General features: G+C 39.0%; 2 protein-coding genes across 3 annotated transcripts in view; both read left to right on the top strand.

Annotated features, from left to right (window-relative positions):
* The first annotated feature begins 818 nt into the window (after window positions 1-818).
* On the top strand, window positions 819-4,346 carry GJE1 (gap junction protein epsilon 1). The gene is made up of 3 exons (XM_041469912.1): window positions 819-891; window positions 1,455-1,637; window positions 2,034-4,346. Exons 1-3 carry the CDS (start codon window positions 853-855, stop codon window positions 2,427-2,429), a joined length of 618 nt encoding a protein of 205 aa, XP_041325846.1. The 5' UTR covers window positions 819-852; the 3' UTR covers window positions 2,430-4,346.
* Window positions 4,347-7,295: 2,949 nt separating this feature from the next.
* The window catches only part of VTA1 (vesicle trafficking 1), a 39,630-nt gene continuing 26,791 nt past the window's right edge, over window positions 7,296-20,134 (top strand). For both annotated transcript variants that reach the window (XM_041469810.1, XM_041469809.1), the window contains exon 1: window positions 7,296-7,485. In XM_041469810.1, the coding sequence (XP_041325744.1) occupies window positions 7,377-7,485 (109 nt within the window). In that variant the 5' untranslated portion in view covers window positions 7,296-7,376. The remainder of the gene's footprint in view (window positions 7,486-20,134) is intronic.

Below are 20,134 nucleotides of genomic sequence, written 5' to 3'. Positions count from 1 at the left end.
TTGAAGTCTTGCTGCATGCTGCTTGCAAGGGAGGCTCTCTTTTGAGTTTAGAGGCAAAAGAGTAACTGCCCCTCTCTGGATCTGGTGACCTGATTTCACTTTCCTGTTCACACCAAATAATACTGCATACCACTGAGTGAATGACAAATTAGCATTTGTCCTTTACTGGTTTCCTATCTCCATCCTTCCACCCTCCATCTTCCCACAGAACTCCCATTGGGTTCAAACTACTTGAGTCGAAGTACTTCCCTGCAGCAGTCTACCAGCAGGATTGTCTGGCTCATGCATGGACTTGCATGCACAGCTCTTCTGAACCTGCTTCAACTTCACATACTGAGTACGCTGGCAAATTATTAGTAGCAATTATTGCCATTAAGTAATTTGTAGCAATTTTGAAGTGCGTAATATTATTTGTTTCCATTCAATTTCTGTTTCTTTGAATTCAGAATCGTGGATCTACAGCTTCCGAGTCCTGCAGCATCCTTTTCTACTGGACTTAGTTAAAAAGTTGATAAACTCTAGATGTTCCGGCTAGCGGCTCCGGGGCCGGGCGGGGTGATGGTCGGTGTAGCGGTATCCCGGGGCGGCGGTGACAGGCCGGCGGGGCAGGGACAGGGCTAGGTGTTAGCGGGCGGCGGGGCGCCAGGCGCTGCTGACGGTGCCGCCCGGGGATTATCGGCGGGCGCCGGCCGGCCCCGCTTTTGCCGCGCCCGCTGCCGGCCGAGCGCGGGGCCCGCCCGGGGACAAAGGGCGGAGCGAGCCGGAGCCGGGGCCGGGGCCGGGGTCGGGGCCAGGGCCAGGGCCAGGGCGGGCTCCGGCCGCCGCCGCCCACGAGCTGCACCTTCCCCAGCCATGTCCCCCAACTACATCCGGAGCTTCTCGGAGGGATGTGTGAGTACGCGGGGCGCGTCCCTGGCCCCACCGGAGCCGGCGTCCGGCCCCAAACCGCGCACGGGCCAGCGGGGCTCCCCGCCCGGGCACGGCGGGGCAGGCGGCCGGAGCGGGGTGACAACTGCCCCTCTGGGGAAGCTGAACTTTAATTTGCGGGAATGAGTATGGTTCTAAGCATGGTTAGCTTTGATGGTGGCACGGCGGTCCGTGCTTTGCCATCACCTGACATCATGTGAATGAATCAGTACAACAGCAAAACGAATAGACTTTGGGTCGAAGCGCTCAGCTCCGTCTGGCGCCTTCTGCACAGATAAAGGCAGTGAAACAAATGAACTGGCAAGTGCTAGACAAATTATCGTTTATATAAAGTTAGTAGGAACAATAAAGTGTTGTAAGAACATTATTTTGTTAGAGAGCTACTGCACCCTTCATAGGCAAACTGTCTCCTTTAAAACAAGGAGAATAAAATAAATATTCTGGATAATGAAAAAAAGCAAGTAGACCTCCAACAATAACACTGTTCATTTTTGTTTTTTATGTTGAATGAACCCTTTGACTTGCAGCTCAGGCCACCAACAGTAATTGGACAATTCCACACTCTTTTTTTTGGCTCAATTCGAATGTTTTTCCTTGGTGTTTTGGGCTTTGCTGTTTATGGAAATGAGGCCTTGCATTTCAGCTGTGACCCAGACAAGAGAGAGGTTAATCTTTTCTGTTACAACCAGTTCAGACCTATAACTCCTCAGGTAATTATCCTTTTCTGTTATTTTTTTCACGGTAAAGATCCAATATAAAGCAAGTAAACCGCAAAAATTAGAGCATGATTGTTCCATATAAGTACTAACTGATTAGGCTAATTATTACTAGCTTTTTTCATTAATATTTTCTTTTTAATATCCTTTTAGCTGTGACTAAATATGGGAGCTGTGTTTCCTGTCCTTCAAAATAATACTCATGTTTCAGAACCCAACTAAACTTTTCAAATCAAAACATAACTGCTTTTTACCTTTATTGTCATTTAAGCTTTTATACATTTGATGTATATTTAAAAACAGACTTGCAAAATGTTCCAATATGCACGTGTTTAGCTGTTCCAAAGCAGTTGTAAATGATCTGACAGGTACATTTCTGCTACATTTTAGGTATTCTGGGCATTACAGCTGGTGATTGTACTGGTACCTGGAGCCTTTTTTCACCTTTACGCAGCCTGTAAGAGCATCAAACAGGAAGATATTCTCCAAAAGTCATCCTACACTGGTTTTTATATCTTCTCTGTTTTCTTAAGGATTGTCCTTGAAGTTGTGGCTTTTTGGCTTCAGATTCAGCTCTTTGGTTTCAAAGTGAACGCAATCTACATGTGTGATGTGGGAGCACTTGATAAAAAGTTCAACATTACCCGGTGCATGGTGCCAGAGCACTTTGAAAAGACAATCTTTCTTATCGCAATGTACACGTTTACTGTGATTACAGTGATCTTGTGTGTTGCTGAAATTTTTGAGACCTCATGTAGAAGGCTAGGTTTCTTAAAACCTCAGTGATGTCAACTCGCACTCGTTTACTGCTCTGTCCACCTGCAGCTTTGTCATAATGGTTTCAAACCGCAGCAGAGAAACATCTCCTGTCCTCTATGCAGTGCTGCAGAAAAGAACAACACTCATGGTTACTGAGGCAGAATAGTCACTTGACATAAAGTCCTCATCTAAAAACTTGCACACTATGAGAATAATCTTTGTTTCCATGTCAAGGTCAAAGGCACTAAGATCTCTAAGAGCAGTATATTTTCATGACCTGCCACCTATGATAGTTCTGCCTCCAGAGGAGTGTCTGTGTGTGAGGAGACGGTTATTTATAAACACACTTCTATTCACAGCTTTTCTGAACACATGCCATCTGAGCTAATAAGGCCATTGCCCTTCTAGGAAAAATTATTGCAAATTTTTTACATGTTCTTATGGCTTGAGAACTGAACAATAATAGTGGATACTCTCTGGGTACCAGAAAGCATTCAAGCATCTTCCCAAGAAGTGCCACTGAGATGCAACCTGCAACTCAGCCCTGGTTAGGCTGTGGTGACAACATATCCATGGATACCAGCTTAGCTTGCAGAGGCTCAGCTATTGTCCCTGCTGGCTCAGAATCTTCTTTTAAAAGTGAAAGAGTAGCATGGTATTCTTTGTGCTGACTGCAATGCCTCATTATGTTTTGGCTTACCATGTAGAAGATTTTTACCAATTTAGTATGATCACATTTTGAAGGAGGAAAAGGGCTTTTTAACAATTTTGCATAAGCGGCTTCAAAGTGTCAAAATAAAATCTTGGAGAAAAGCCTTTCCTAGGCCCAATCATGATTTGATTTCAATGTGTTTTGCTTGTGTGTGACTGCAGAATTGGGCCCACAGAATTTTCTGCTGTTTGTGTCACATCTAGCTTTTTCTTGCTCTGACTGAAGCTCTTAGAATACACTGAAAAAAGAACTCTGCATATTAAAATTATTCTATGCAGTAAGTATATTGGGTTAGGTTAGGACTTAAACTTTTTATAGGCATCAGATGTTTTTGTGTGCAACAGCTTCTTCTTAAGGTCTAATAAACATACTAAATATAGAAGTGATTTCCTTGTGCTGAAGTGAGATAAAGGAAAGAAAACAGATTTCAGAATCAGAAAGAAAAGAGGAGGTAGTTTCCTGTATAAAATATCTACAAATAGCTATAATAACAATCAACCATTTTCCATCTGTTTTTCAAACATTAAAAGCTGAGATCCTAATAACAGAATCTGGGTAATTTCAAAAATATTTAGAAAATTCTGTAAAAATTCTTACCAACTGTTTTACCACCAAGTGTTAGTCAATTAGCCCAAAACACAGTTGAATTATCATAGCCTTGTAATTCTCACCCACAAAAGTAAACCTGCCAAATAAATGGAATAGCAAGTTTTAGGTGTCTTGGATTTGATTGAATCTGTGCCATTTAACACAAAGTGGGCTACAACTAGATGGGTGTTTTTTTTTAATATGCTGATCAAGAACAAAACTATATATTTCAATACATTTGCTATATTAAAACATTAATATTATTTTTTCCCTATGGAAATAAGTTATATGTTGTCTTAAATGTCCAGTCAAAGGTATCAGATTTATGCAATATTAAACTAGTTATTTGATATTTACAAGCATTGCAAGTGAAATAAAAATCACTGTGCTAACTTCTTGTTTGCATAATATGCCATGTTCTTTAGTTGATACATGTCTAATTTTTCACTGTATATGTCAATGTCCATCTGGAATTATTCTTTCCAATTGAAACTTGTAATCTCAGGTAAAAAAAATATTTAGAAAAACATACAGTGTATAGAACTACTAAGAAAAAGAATTTACTTTCATGTGCTAGGTACAGTTGTTACCAATGGTACACTTGGAATCCCACTTCATCAGTTATTTGTATAATAATAAAATAACTTAATCACAAACTTGTCAGTATATTCCCTGGTGTTCAATATGTCACTGCTTGTCGTTCTTCTGTAAATTTCCAAACACTTCAGAAGGGTGCCAAAACCCCCAAGCCCTCGGGAGTTCTTTAAGTTCTTGTTACCATCAAGAGCCTTGAAGAACAAGTACTGGCATGGGACTGTCTGAGGATCCCTGGAGTGCTTTAGGAGCTGGGTTGCTCACCACCATGGCCCTTCTCTTTGTGGTCACATTTTTGGAACATATTAAAAATTTCCCTTCTTCCAAATCAGATACACAGATTTAATTTTTTTTTTGTGTGTGTGTGTGTGTGCATTTCCTGTGGAATTAAAATTGTCAAATTCCTCAGTTTTTCATTTAAAAAAAAAAAAGTATATTTTTGCCTTTTAGTGCAAATGTTTTTCTGTGCCTCATTCTGCCATTAGTTTCTGGAACACGTTGATGGAGATATTATGTCTATGTAAAGAAATCATTTCCCCATGGATGTCAACACTTCTCTTTCCTATATTTGCCATTTGTTTTCCTGGCACTCATTGTAGTCTCAAGTGTCTATAAACTTTTCTTTTGCTTAGTCTTCCAAACTCCCACCACTTTCATCCTCATTTACATTGTTTTCTGTCAGCTTCCTTCCACCCTTACTCCCTCTGAGATTGATATGCCTTCATGCATTTCTCAGTGTTGAGCTGATTTTTGCTCAAAGGCTTAGCAAGTATTTGAGATGCTCATGAAGGCTTTTTTGTTGTTGTAGTTTTTGCCATTAAGAAAGGAATTTATAATACAGTTGGGGATTCTTTGATTCAATTCTATTTCTTTACACAGTGAACATGAAGTCCTGTCTCCCAGAACACTGAGGAAGCATTTTTGTTGCTTACATCAGGTTCACACTCTAAGTGCTTCTTTGACTTTTTCATTGTTTTCCACCATACTCTAGCCACCTAATTTTCACAGATGATAGCACTCAAAACAATCCCCAGCTCATGTGTTTGCAGTCAGTTTTGTCTCTAGTCAGACATCATGACCATTTCAGTTCTCACTTAACAAAGAGCCATAATTGTGACGTGATTGCATTTATATCAAAGGTATAGCTGCTCTGGGCCAGCCAGCTTCTAGTGTAGCACCACAGCATCCCAGTCCTGTAACCACTCCTTGTTCTCTTCCTGTCATGGATTCCTCTCTTCTGTTCAGACATCATTTCCCTCTGTTCCCTTTCTGGCACACTCCCATGCCCGCAACGAGACAACGCAACCTCTCCTACCCTGTGCCTCCCTCCAGCATGCACCCTTCTTTATGCCCTGGAGCACTGACATTCTCTTCCTTTGCAAACAGACACTTCGAGCTCAGGAAGAGGTTTGGCAAAAGGGCTACCTAAAAGAAATGTAAAAATAGTTTTAACTATGCCATCAGAATGAGGTAACAGAAACTAAATTTATATTGCAATAACTTGTGAGATTCATTTGAAACCATTTTGCTTCAACAGTTAGCTTTTCTTGTGCTGTTCTTATCCCCTCTTCACAAACCCAGAAATCCCTGGAGGTTCCTCTGAGAAAAAGTTATCTGGGAAGGGGTGATCCTGGGAGATGCATGTTCCAGGGCTGACAGACTTTCTGATAGCCACCAGGAAGCAGCCCAGTCCTATTAGCCAGGCATTGGTAATATTACAAAATGTGGAGTATGTTAAATTTAGAAAGGAAATTTTTTTGATGTTTAATCTTCAAATACTTTCAAACGTAATCAACAACAAGGGAGATTTAATCTGTGAAAACAGAGAGCAGCTAACAAGCAAGCTCTAACTGATGTCCAAGTGTTAGAAAAACAAATCACTTGGTAGTGGAATTGCCTTGTTTACCAGGTTTACATTGTTTGCCAGGTTTAGAGCTTGACATTTTTCATCCATCTCAGACTCTGGGGGAGGTTAACAAAGCTTGGGAAGAAGGATGCCCAGTGGTAGTTGACACAAGGAATGCACAAGTTACAGGCCAAAGGGCCATTTGGTAGAACTCACAAAATAACGAAGAAACAAATACGTTTCTTATAATAAGGCACTCAGCTACTGTGCTGCAATCAGCTCCAACTGGGTGAAAGGCAGGTCTGGCAGGGGGAAATCCTGACCACCAGTCAGGATTTCCAGCTCATGGACCAGTGACCCAAGAAACCCAGTGACTCAAACGAGAAAGACTAAATATGCTCACTAATTACCAGAAGAAGCAAGAGAATCAACAGAATACAAAAAACTAACTAATAAGAGAACTACTGTTCTCTTATTAAAAAACAAAGCAGCCTTTGTTTGCTAAAATGCATAAATAGTAAAGTGCTGATAGTTGGGGTGCTTGATTTATGGAATACCCCCAAACACCCAGGCTCGCACAACTCTGAAATGAATAATCAATATCTCTCTCGAATGTGTATTTATTGGCTGGTTGCATACCAGGTAACTAATACAATTTTTGCAGACAACAGCTTTTGGGGATAAAACGCGGAGGCCCAGAAGGGAAGGCACTCAAGGGCCTCACGGACCTTGGCAAGCCTCGGCACAGCCCAAGGAGAAGTTTCAGTCTGAGAAGGGATTTTACTTGCAGGTGTACCTGCACAGGCCAGGTCTGCACAGCTCTCTGGGCTGGCCTGCCAAAGAAGGGAGGCAGAAGGGACGGGGAGGGCGCCACTGCCCAGCCCTGGGCAGCCGGGGCCAGGCTGCAGCCAGGAGCAGCCCCGACCGCCCCGAAGTCTCCAGCCCTTCCTCGCGGCTGCTGTGGGACGCGTTTCAAGCACTAAGGGGCCACGCAGGTTTAAGGCTGTAGGAACCCGTAGGCAGGCAGGCAGGCAGACAGACGGACGGACGGAGGGATGGATGGATAGACAGATGGATGGACGGACAGCCCCGCCCGCCCCCTCCCGGCCAGCAGAGGGCGCTACCCGCGCCCCGCCCCCCGCCCGCCCACGGCGCCCGAGCCGGAAGCGGAAGCGGCGCGCACCAGCCCCGGGATCGAGACCCGCGCCCCGCCGCCTCCGCCGCCGCCCGCGCCATGGCGGCCCCGGCGCTGCCCCCGCTGCCGCCGCAGCTCAAGAGCATCCAGCACCATCTGCGGACCGCGCAGGAGCTGGACAAGCGCGAGCCCGTGGTGGCGTACTACTGTGAGTGAGGAGGCGCCGCGGCGCCGTCCCGCCGGGCCCGGCCCGGCGGCCGCTGCAGCGGGCGGAGCGCTCCTCCCCTGCCCGCCCGGGCGGGCCGTGGGATGCGCGGGGGCGGGGGGAAGCCCCACCTCTGGGCGGTGCGGGGTGGTCGCGGCAGCCCCACCCGCCGTTCCTGCGCTCCGTGCTTGCGGAGGTGCAGCCTCTGGGCGGGCGGAGTGCCCGGCCGGCTGCTGGTACGGCACCGTGATGGGGCAGTCCTGATCGGAACGGCAAAAAATAGCATTCGAGAAGTTTTTCAGAGTTTTTGTTCTCCTGAAAAGACTTCCCTTCGGTCCTGCGTAACCCTGAATAAGTATTTTGAGTTTGAGAATCTTTAGTGCTGATAGAAGCTTTCATTTTCTCCTCTGTGAGGCTTTGCCACTTTCTCGGAGTTCTCAGAGGGAGTGGTTTGCTCTTTTTCTGCTTCTTTGGCTGAAATGAGCACAGCAAAACCTTACTGTAAAACTTGCAAATTAATATGTAAAATTTTCAAGCTGATGTGGCTTCTAAGCTAATGGTTCTCAGCGTGGACTGTGAGCCTTTTTAAAAGACTTTGCATAATGAATCAAGAAATACAAGCTTGCTGTTAGTCTTAAATTCCTGTTACAGTTAAGCTACACTGGTAAAGGGCCTAAGACTAGCAGATTGCCAGAAATGTGTGTTTATGTTGTTGACAACCCACCCTTAAAGGGAAGGAAGATGGGTCATCACAGCATTGGTATTTTTATTGAGATATGAAGTCATTTGAGGGATTTACTTGGTTTGTCTTCAAAAATAATGAAATAAAAAATAGATGTAGAACTAACTGGTAGTTTTTTTATTAGGTGATCTTAATTTAGAAGGATGAATTCGTGAAATTCACATTTCAGATAGCTCTGAAAAAACTGTCATCTGAGTGACAGAAGATTAATTTTACCTTTTCTGTGTTACACAGCAGTAATGGGCTAATGTGGAAAAGTGCAACCAGGAAGGTGAGATAGCCACATAACAGAGCACTGGATGTTCTCAGTAGCACTAGCTCTTTATTTACTGGAAAAACACAGGACAAGTGACACTGTGTGGCAGGAAGCACCAGCTAGGTCAAGTTGCACTGAGGGGTTTTTTATTCATTTGTTTTTCTTTATTTCTTTGGATTTTTCTGTCAGATGTAGCACACTGTCTGGCTATACAAGAAAAAGACATGCATTGGTGTAGGTGAAAAAATACAAGTCTGTTTCAAACCAGAAATGTTTTTAGTGTATGATCTCTACTTTTCTTTGTCTTTTGCAAACTTACGTCTTCACGTAGAGGAAACAACCTATGTTGGATAATTACCATTTTCTGTAAAGTCGTTTGCCTTGTCTGTCCTAAGTAGTCTGAAAATTTTATTTTTTCATCTGAGTACTTCAACAAATCTGGTTCATTACTGAATATAGCAAAGACTGTATTCTAGAGGTATCTGTTTCGTTACAGTGAAATATAAAGTAAAAAGCACTGACACCTGTTTTGCAAGTTAGGTCTTGCTCAGATCCTTTCTTTTTTTAAGTGCACAAAGGAGAAGAATGTGTTTTTACCAGTGTTCCACTGATGACACACACTTCCTCCCATGGTGGATGCGTTTGGATTGAATAAAATGCCGTACTTGTGCCCCATAGTTGTTTGTTTTTTCTTCATTTAGTTCTGGCTTTGAAGCAAAAGTAAGGTTTATGAAACATTAATTTTTAACATCATGGGTTTGGCATAATTACATGGAATCCCAAAGTATTAATTATTAATATTGCTACTGTCAAAAAAAATATACTGTGTATTTACTCCTAGCATGCTATGAATAGTAAAAGCCCTACTAAAAAGATAGATTTTCAGAAGTGTAGAACAGGGGTTACAAAAAGATTTCAGGATTCCTTTCAGATAATGTTTTGAAAGCAATGTGGATTTATGTAGGGTTAAAGCACTGCATCTCATTAGATGCTTCATTGAAAAAAATGAGCATATCTTTGTGGAGCCTTTGAAATGGGTTTCAGCGGAGCTTTATACATTTTATATAATGTATTGTATGGAAGGACTAGAGTGAGGAAAACTCGGTGTGTGCTACATTGTGTGTGGTTCTCTGTGCTGGCACTTCCCCACCAGCCTCATCTGCAGGCACATGTCTGGCACCCTGCATGTCCCAGCACCAGGAGCTGCTGTGTCTGGCACCTTGCATGTCCCAGTACCAGGAGCTGCTGCTCCTAGCACCCTGCATGTCCCAGGAGCAGGAGCTGCTGTGTCTGGCACCCTGCATGTCCCAGCACCAGGAGCTGCTGTGGCCTGTGCCTGGCACCCTGCTTGCCCCAGGAGCAGTGGGCTGGTGAAACACAGCAGAGTGCACCCTGTGTTGTTGAAAGGCCGTGTTCCATCCCAAAGCTGCTTACGCAGCCACTCTGTGAAGGGGATCACTGGTTAGCTGGTGGGTGGAACTATCAGTCTGAAGAGTGATGTGTTTATAGCTTTGGAATGTTGCCATAAGTGGGTCATACCCAGAAAAAAGCTTCAGTCACAATATTATTAATGTTGCTATGGCACAGTAGTTTGCAGTATGGGCATATGTATGCTAGGTTTTGATTTATATTAATTTTAGTTAAATTGCACTTTTATATGTCTAATAATAAGAGCTGTGACACAAATTAATTTGAGGATTGGTAGCAAGTGAACTCTGGCAAGATGTTTTTGCAACATAAAATACTGCTTTCTATAGCTTAGCAATAAATTTTTCAAAGAACTACTTACTACTCTTGTTAATGTTTTTGTGTCTCAGGTTCTGTAGGTGCACTCTTAAAGCTGGAAATTTATGTGACAATTACATAATTTATTTCCCTTTTTTTTTCTCTTGTGTTGCAGTGCATTTTGAGCATTAAGCTAGCATAAATCAGTAATGCCACCTAAAGAAAATGGAGTATTCCTTCTCTGGCTTCTCATTCCCAACCCTGGACTGCTTTAGAAGCAAATGTTGATGTAACTGTATGATGAAAGACAATAATAAGCTATTTTTCAGCCAGCCCAATTCACTGCTGCTTAAACAGCTGTGTTCCCACACAGACAAAGAAAAGAAACAAGACACAGTGGCTGGGGGCAAAGGCAGGACTCCTGCTTTTTTGGTATTGCTGGCATATGTTGATTTACAGAAACTGTAATTTAATTAAAATTAATCTGTGTTGCACAATATAAATAGCTACAGCGGGGATTATTTGTCTTTTTCAACTGCCACATAATTTTCCGTATGAAAGGTAAAATGTTGAATATTGATGTTCTTGTACATTCTTGTACAATCTAACACAACACTTCTTTGGTTGTGGTACTTCCACATTGCAAAAATTTAAAAACTGGTTTGTTGCTGGTAATCCTGTGTAATCCTCACAAAACCTTCGTTCTTAACCTCTTTATTAGGTATTCAGAATCAAAGCAGAATACGATCAGTAGCTTTATATGTTGTGTGTATACTGTTACCTTTTTAGCCCTATCTATTGTTAGTATATGGATGTAATTGATTGAAGTAATTAAAATATTTTTTTCCTGACAGTGTGCACCATAAATTCACATGGTTGTAACATTTCTTCTACCCAGAACACAGGCTGTAGAGAAATAAAGAAACCAGGTTTAATTTTTGTAAAATTTTTGTAAAATTTTTAAAATTGCATGATCTCACAAAATAATTCTCCTTTTTAAGAGATTAGACACTTAATGGTTAATGTAAGTGTCCATTTACATTAATGTTAATGTAAACATTCTGCTAATCTACCACCTTATTTTAAAATTGTTTCCTCCCCATGTGATACTTTTTTCATTTTTGTATTATTTGTTAATCATTGTCATTAAGTATGTAGCTATTTCAGTAAAGGTTAGTTTATTCAGCAGGTATTATGGAATACCTGAAAAGTATGTTTCATTGGTTGCCTAGCAAAGGGCAAATGTGTAATTGATAGTCAATAAAATAACTTTTTATGTTAAAAACTTACTTGAGTCTAACTACTTTGAGATGTTATTTTGCAGACACAAGGAGGCAGGCTCTGATAAGAAAAAGTCTCTGGCCTGTAATAACTGAAGAAATCACGTCTCCAACTGTGGCATAAGCAGTTGGACTGATGAGTTAGTTTTATTTTTTTTTAAATTGCAAGGTTTGAGAGGTAACTGTATCTTCCAAAACCTTCAAGTTTAGAGTTAAATGCAGATTTCATTAATGACTGTTGTTTCAGCCTTCCGGTTGCATTGTTAATATCTTTGCAAAAATATGTGGTAGTCTATACTTACTGAACATTGATGTTCTATTTCAAATGTCTTGTGAGAATGCCAGTGAGTTGCCAGAAAAGGACTGACGTTTCATGAACAGTGTTTGGATAGTCAATGAACTCATGTGAGAAATCATGTTTCTAGTAAATTTCAAAAAGCAAAGTGTGGTGACTTTTGCTTTACAGTCTACTAAACATAGGAAACAATAATGTAAGATCAGTAGATATGATCTGTATAAAAGAGGCATGAAAAAATCTTCAATTTTTAATTTTTGAGATTGAAAAGCATCAGAGAAATGCTTCCATACTGTTGTATTAACATTTGTGGTTTCGTAAGGTCAAGCGAGAGAGAAAAGCAAGAGACAACTTTTATTCCACAACTAGTTGACAACCTCTTGAAACAAAAGTCATTCAGCTTTTAAGAGAAATATCCATTTCTTAAATGTGACTGGCTTGTCACTTTCAAGTGTAGTCAGACACCTGTGAAACAAGCTTCTCTGCATACAAATTATAAGAGTTTTTTAGTATTATTATTACAAAAAAATGACTGTGAAGTTCATGGCCAGATTAACAATTTGGGAAATATAGTTACTGTGCAACTTTACAACTGAAATACCATTATTTTTTACCAGTTCTTAGCCTTTACCAATCCAATTAGTTCTTCTTAATAGGAATGACTAATAATGGTCAAATATTTTAATTGAACTTTTAAATTACTCAATTTTTATTGTGTCTTGGTGCATTCTGAATGATTAATTTAGAAGATGCATGTAACTAAGAAGCATTAATAAAATTAAAAGTAACTGGTATTTGCTGTATTTGCAGAGATTCAACACATACTTATTGAGCTCATTTATACTGGGACATTGTGAAATTGAAATGCCTAAAAAATTTGCTTGTAGAATTCCATATCTAATATGATCGAATATCTGAGCTTTCCAGTTTAAATATTCATCTTTTGTACTAGCTTTATATTGTCCATTTGTAAAAGTACATTTTCCATATTCTTACATTGCTGGTGGCAGAAAACTATTTTGTGGGCTACTAATACAACAAATGTTTAAAGGCTTTTATTAGAGCTTGCATATGAAGAATATATTTAATCTGTTCTTTACTCAGGGTAAGTTAATATGTTTAAATCAGATATTTAAGTAAATACCAATTTCATAGTGTACTGTGAGACTTGTTTTGATTCTGCTATGAGTATAAGCTAAAATTTTTTTCAATTTATACTTTTGCTTTCTATTTTTTTCTGTTTTCAGTTTGTTTGCTCTGATTATTGGAAAAATTTGTAACTGGGGAAGACTGTGCTTTCAAAACTGCTTTGTCTGTGGAGATAGAAAAACTAAAAAAGTGGTGGGAATAACAAAGATGATTGTATAAACTCCACAATCCTTAAAGCAGACTGTGGGTAGTGGCAAAAATTAAGACAGTATTAACTGTTGTGTAGTATTTTGGGCACTTGCTTTGATTACATAGGTAATATTTTAAAATAATCTGTTCTGACAGAGATAGGAAGGAGAACATACAAAACAAGTGTACGTCAGAGATTGAAACCTTTTCTGAGTTACGTGTATTTGTATACAACTCCTAAATGTCAGTTGTATAGTGTAAATATACTAAGGTGCATTTTTTCCACCATACAATTCACCATTTTTTGCTACATACTTACTCAACTTAAACCTCTGGAAGTAGAATTAACAACTGAGGTATGCTTTTCCTGCCTGAGGTGTGCTGCTGCCTTTGAAGGAGGGATGCATCAACATCAACATTTTGATTTGCAAGATTGGAGGGCTTTGTACATCACTTCGTGCAATGCCCTGCTCAGAGCATAATCACTAGGGCAGGTAGGTCAGGACTGCCTGCAGTCAGTTTTTGAACATCCCCAAGGATGGTGACTCCACGACTCCTGAGAGCACTGTTCCAGTGTGTGATTACCCAGGCAGTAGAAGATTTTTCTTATGTTTAAATGGGATTTCTTGTATTTCATTTTGAGCCCATTGCCTCTCGTCCTGTCACTGGACACCACTGAGAAGGGTCTGGCTTTGTCTTCACTCCCCACTGCCATCCTCCTCTCATCAGGTATTTAGACACAGTGATAGGACCCTCTTTGCTTTTCAAGAGTTAAACAGTCTGAGCTCTCTGCCTCTCCTGATGTGACATGTCCCTAGCCTTTCATCAGCCTTGTGGCCCTTCCCAGGGCTGCAGGTGTGGCTCACCAGTGCTGAGTAGAACAGAAAGATCACTTGCCTCAACCTGCTGGTGACATTCTCCTAATTCAGCTGTGGGTGCTGGTAGCCAATAAGGTCAGGAGTACACTTTGGAAGCTTATCTCCTGGTCATCTAAGGCACTTTGGTTCACCTCACAGAGTAGTTTAAAGACATGAAATAGGCTTCTTCCAGTTTAAACTAAACAAGAAGGGTGTTTGAGATTTGTGCTCTAATCACTAAAAGCTGTTTTATCCTCATGACTTGACCACAACTAATCCAGAGTAGCTGCCTTCTCCTCTTTTCACATTCTAAAGATCTCAAATGCTGTAAATCCATGTTTAATGTAGTTTTTCTGTTTTAATTGGAAATACTTTGTTTTCTTTATTTGACTGTAGAGACCAGATTTTAAAAATACAAGTAGTTTAAATATTGTAGAAAAGCTTAGAAGCTTATGAATTGTACATATACTGTTACTCAAATTTTGCAAGACCAAAATAAGTCCTTAAACCAGACTGAAGTGGCGTAGTGTAGAATACAATCATTTCCTGAGATTCATAGTAGGTATTGTTATGTTGTTTGTTTTGTCATCTAACCTTAATAGTTATCAGTCGTGTTTGTCATTGGAAATTTTGTTATGCCTATTTAGCTTGTCTATTATTTACTTATTAAAGTGAATTGTAAGGGGACTTACTCAAACTTTCAGGCGTTTTAAAAGGCATTTGAGATCATTTTGACTTAATAAAATTTGTCTAGCATGTAATGTACTATGCTGTTACCCACTCATTTTATTCAGTAAGATTTAGAATACTATTAAAGAATCTGGGAGGCAAGAGGGTCGTGATGCTATCTTCTTTTGAGTTTCTTAATTATATTTTTTGTAGTGTTCATTTCTCCCACTTTTGCATTATATTTTTTTTTCTTACAGGTTTCCCTAAGTTAATTTTACTTGAAAATAAGTATTTGAAAGTAGTTTGGTTTCTCTGGAACGTTTTAGTTTTTCAGTTGATGGTGCCAGCCTAATGTCTTGTCTTTTGCAAGTTTCCTTCGGCATCATGTAAGGAAGAGACAGTGTAAGACCTTCCAAATTTGTTTGTCAGTATGTTAAATCTCTTTGTAAAAGTCCTTGAATTCAGACAGATTGGACTTAGCCATGTAGAAATATATTTATGACCTGCATGCAGAAATTACATGGTTGAAATATGACACACTAATATTTATGAGAGCAAGAGCATTTTTGTATGAAAATGTTTCCAGTAGTTTTGGATTTGAGTAGAATCCAATTTAATGTCTTTGTGCCCTTTGCTTCCCACATTTGTATTCCAGCTGTTGGCTTCCTGTACCAAGCGTTTTACAAACGTTTTTCTGTCAGTGGTTTGACAAAGGGATGTAGAATATGAATGAGTAATAAATTACAGCCTGGTAAAGCTTTCATCCCTTAATCAGAATCAAAATATCACTAAAATTTATTGCAATGGTATTTATTACTATTTTATGTCAGTTTGTTGCTATCAAATGTCAAAAATATTTCATTAGCTAATAATTTATTTTCTATGCTAGAGAATTAAATACACACAGGAAAAAAAAAGTATAATCTTTTGATCCTGTTAGACCAGGAAAGAGAAAGATGGGTAGTAGGACAGAATTTAGAAGATAGAGAATAAACCTATTGTGCATGCTTGCTGGCTGGAACTTTTGTTCTCCAGTATTTTTTACTTGGCACAAATTTAGTTTAAAATGGGAGTGAGGGGAGTTTCAGTTGTTATCCAAACATAAATCTGGAGTAACTTACTGTGTATGAGGAATGAATGTCTGGCACATACTAGAGACAAAATACTTGCTCTGAAATTGTGCTGTGTATTAGCAAAGGAAAAATAACATGGTATTACGTGACATAAATAAAGGCAGAGAAGTTTCTGTAAAGCTCACTGTATAATTCCAGCCAGCACACCCACACTTAGTATTTACTGAACAAAGATTAAGGGCAGCAAATCAAGATGTATATTTTGTAGTTGTCTTGGCAAAACATTTTTGTGAGAATGATAACTTGCCAAGTCTTTATGAATTTGAAGATAAATGTCCTGTCTGCAAACTCTGAGCAAACTCTCTTAGTTAATAATTGGCAAAACAGTTGTGTCTTTGTGTGTAAAATTACAAGTGACTTTAGCTCTACTTCTGATGTTATTTAAACATTAGCTCTCCGTAGCCTCCTTTACCTCCTTAGTACTTTAATTTCTGCACATACAGTACTACTTTGTTGGCCGCATAAAAGTCTTTTTTGCTACTTGGTTTGAATAGAGAGGGTCAAAAAATAGTTGTATCTATTATAAAACTGAGTGCATAAAACAAAAAGGAAGAATAACTTCATTCATCTGTTTGTTCCCAGATATTCCAGATCTTAATCATAAATAGTGAAGAGAGATAAGAAATACAGGTCATTTATTTCCAAGATTGTCTACATTCTTCATATACATTTAGGCTTTAAAACTTGAAAATATTTGCAGCTGCATTGTATGGGTTTAGTTTTCTTTTATATCAACATTTTCAGAAGCGTGGCTGTTCACAGAGGATTTTCTTTTATTAGAAGTTCCTAAACAAATGCCTCCTGTAAGTCAAGTTCTTTAGTTTTAACAGTGTGTCACTGGTCATTAGGGACATGCACTTTAAACATTTTGTTCAATGTATAGAGAAGTTCTCCAAAGAGAAAACCAAAATGATTTTGATGTAAAATGGCCTTTCAAGTGTGGTATTCTATAAGGTAAAACAATGCATTTGAAATACATAACACTATGAGGATTTCTTTTGTGGCGTCTGTACTGTTCGGGAGATTACTTTCCACTTATTAGAAATTGAACCACTTCCATTGAAACAAAAGTTCTGTGACTTAGCAAGCATACTAATAATAATGTTCATTGCTTTTGCAATATTGCAGAAATCAGAACAACTGTATTTAATGGAATGTAAATAATTTATTTTCTTTTGGATGTGGGGAAAGGGGGCAACTGAACTCATGTCACTGTTGACTTTCTTAGTGGAGATCCTGGAGGTGGTAAACTTTTGACCCCTCGCTTATGAGTTATTTGCTACTGAGATTACATGTCAACATAAACATGGAGGACAGTTCTTTGACCATTAATTGCTAGTTTAAAATTTGACTAAGGATATTAACAAAGGAAATGTGTATTTTGCTCTTGCTGCTGAAAATTTAGTAATGAGGTGCATTTGCCCGTTTGCTGCAAGTTAGGCAGGAAAAGGACATGAATGGATTTACTTCACTAGGTGAAAACATATTTTTCAGTTACAATGATGTGTCTTTACTATAAGTAATACTTGTGTGATCAAGCACACACAAAAGATAATGAAGAGAACTAACTGGCAAAGGTAGTAGTATCAAAACCAACACAGTCTTACAGACAGCCTTCTTGTAGAGTACTTGGCCTATTTCAAAATTAGAGCAGAGAGGATAACAGAAGGCACAGATGTGGAAGAACTCCCATTTGGAAATATTTTTTTTTCCTTAGGAATATGATATAATAATACTCAAAAATGGAAAAAGTATAACTTGTAGATGCTTTTTCCTGTTGTCAGCAGTATGGCAAAGGATTGCTTACTGCTTTCAGATTCACTCCCATATTGCTCTTCATACAGATAATTTCAAAAGCAAAATTTTAAAACATTAAAAAGTTATTATATTTATTTCAGTATTGTCTTTCAAGATAAATACCAATTTATTTCCTCCTCTCCTTATTTTGTTTCTTTTCCTAGAAATCTCTAGTTCTTTCAGTTTTTCAACTATTTCACCTTCTGTTTGTTTGGTAAGTTTAATGGTAGAGGTTTTCAATCCCAAAGCCCTACTTTTGACTAGAGCAGCACTGAGTAAAGCAGTAAGTGTACCTGAACATACTTAACAACATTCTGTGTGTCCCTGATGAGATTCAAACTGGGAGAGAGTACTTTTCTTCTGTTCCTTCAGTTAATCAGCTGAAACTGATGTTTGTGGAGATTTTGACTGGTAGTGTCTGCTTTGCATTTCTGGACCTGAAGGTTTCCTCATCTTTCATTGCAATCAGGTTTTATCAGTGTTTTATCAATAGTATCTGAGCCAAGACTACCTTTTGGCTCTGAATGCTACTTGGTAGTGATGCTCTGTCAGTAGTTGTTTTCACAGACTTTGTGCTCTTTCTTGATCACCACTTACTTGACAAAAAAAGGGATAGCTTTTGCCTTTACCTGAACAATGGCTTCATCAGAGGCCTGTCTCTGGACAGGTTAGCCCTTCTTTCAAACATATGAATGTATGTGAAGAAGTGAGCATGCAAAAATTCCAGACTTCAAAAGCTTTTAAAGATCACAGTAGACTCTCTTGTTAGGGTAACTTAAGTGTGCTTTGACCCTTTGCTAGTTAATAAGATCTTTCAGGAAATCTTAACAATTTCTGTAGGTGTTGATACAAACTGAGACTTGGTGGCTGCATGTGGTAACTGTCTACTGTGGTCAGTTGTGTGGCACAGAAATGTAATTGCTGTGACACATGGAACACATTTAATCTTATCTCAGGTGACATTAATAGTCTGTCTCTAGGATGTCTCTGTTCCTGGTATCTTAGAGCTGCTGCTGCAAGAGCGCCTTCACTCTTTCTTGACAGTCTGTGCTTTGGATAATAGTACTTTGATTTTTAACAACCTAGGAACCTTGAGTACCTTGGTCGTAGAATGTTTCGTTAGGAGGAAGGTGTTGGTGTGGAAGATTGCTTGGTGTCACCCACAGTGTAACCTTATATATGGACAAGAAAAACATTTTTCTTGTTTCTGTAACTGTTGTTCTCTGCCATGTGATTTCTGTGTGTTCAAGAGTTGTTCAGCATTTGTTCATTGGAGTGCCTAAAGGAGTCCTAAAGTCTTTCTCACCTGCTGAAATCCTAAGACAGGACAGGGCTGGTTTTTCAGGGCTTTTTACAAAGTCTACAGATGTTTCAGTAAATACACCCCTTGGGATATTAGTGAAGAAAAAAATACCTGGCTTTCACAATATAAATGGATGTATTTGCAGTGAGAGTGAAAAAACCCATATACAGGTAACACAAGAGTAGCAGTTACACTGTAGAAGAACTTTTAATTTTTAAACTGATCAAGGCTAAAGACATTTGCAAGATCCACTTATATGGAAGCAGAGTTCTTTTTATGTAAAAGAGTTATGGATGAGATCTGAAGATGAATACTTCAGCAAGTAAGGTAAATTTTTATCCCGTAATGAACGAATATATTTTGAATTTGTCACCCTAATACATATCAGTCTAAAGTTAATTTATTTGCCTGAAAATATCTGATCTTGGCATCCATCAAAAAGAACTGATCTAGATGGTTCATAGGTTTAGCAACCTTATGTTAATTCTTAAGTTTTATATTGTTAAATTATACCATGAAATGGGTTCAGGGGAGCTTACAATCAAGTATGTACTTAAAAATCAATTTAATTGAAGACTGCAAATTAGCTCCTTTTAATGTGATGATGGTATTTTAATTGATGATTGCTTTTAATATTAATTTTAGTGCCTTAGATACAGTTCTGTCTCTCTGTGTTTGACTGTCTTTGAAATCTAATTTCAACCTTATATGTGCTAGTTTTGTAATGTTTAACATTAACATGTCAGTATCCTGAAGATGAATTAAGCAGGCTTAAGAGTACCTATCAGTAATTAACTTAACAGAAATGTTGTCACTTGATGAAACCTACATGGAAATTCTTCCATCATGGTCAGGTATTGTAGTTGCTCTTAAGTTTTTACTAATTCCTTTAGTTTTGTTCAGGACTTTCACTTGGTTGTTCTTTACTGAAAACTTGAGTATGAAGATGCTAGATCCTTCTATACATTGTAATAGTAAAAATAGAGAGGCACTGGAAAGCACAAGTATTTTATTTTTCAGGGGGAGTGTCTTTAAATGGTTAGGCAGCCCAACAGCTTTAACATTCAAAAATAAGTGAGCTTTGCAGTCCCAAATAAGGAATGTAGGCTTAGTCTGGTTTGAGCACTCAGTTGTATATAAAATAAGAAATACTACTTCAAAAATCCAGAAAAATTAGTTAAATTATGGCAGTCACCAGCAGAATCCAAGTAAGTTTTGTAGAAAGAGATCAAATTTTATTAGACAAATTGCTAATAG

This window comes from Pyrgilauda ruficollis, unplaced genomic scaffold (genome assembly GCF_017590135.1).
Source record: "Pyrgilauda ruficollis isolate IOZ18807 unplaced genomic scaffold, ASM1759013v1 scaffold24, whole genome shotgun sequence".
NCBI classification, from domain to species: domain Eukaryota; kingdom Metazoa; phylum Chordata; class Aves; order Passeriformes; family Passeridae; genus Pyrgilauda; species Pyrgilauda ruficollis.
The sequence above is the reverse complement of the archived record's forward strand: the minus strand, read 5'-3'. Positions and strand labels throughout refer to the sequence as shown.

Bases quoted from the DNA above. Each gene is read 5' to 3' on its own strand.
- GJE1 (XM_041469912.1), top strand. From the start codon at position 853: ATGTCCCCCAACTACATCCGGAGCTTCTCGGAGGGATGT. The intron at 892-1,454 runs GTGAGTACGCGG...TTTGACTTGCAG, and splicing joins GGAGCTTCTCGGAGGGATGT to CTCAGGCCACCAACAGTAAT. The intron at 1,638-2,033 runs GTAATTATCCTT...GCTACATTTTAG, and splicing joins TCAGACCTATAACTCCTCAG to GTATTCTGGGCATTACAGCT.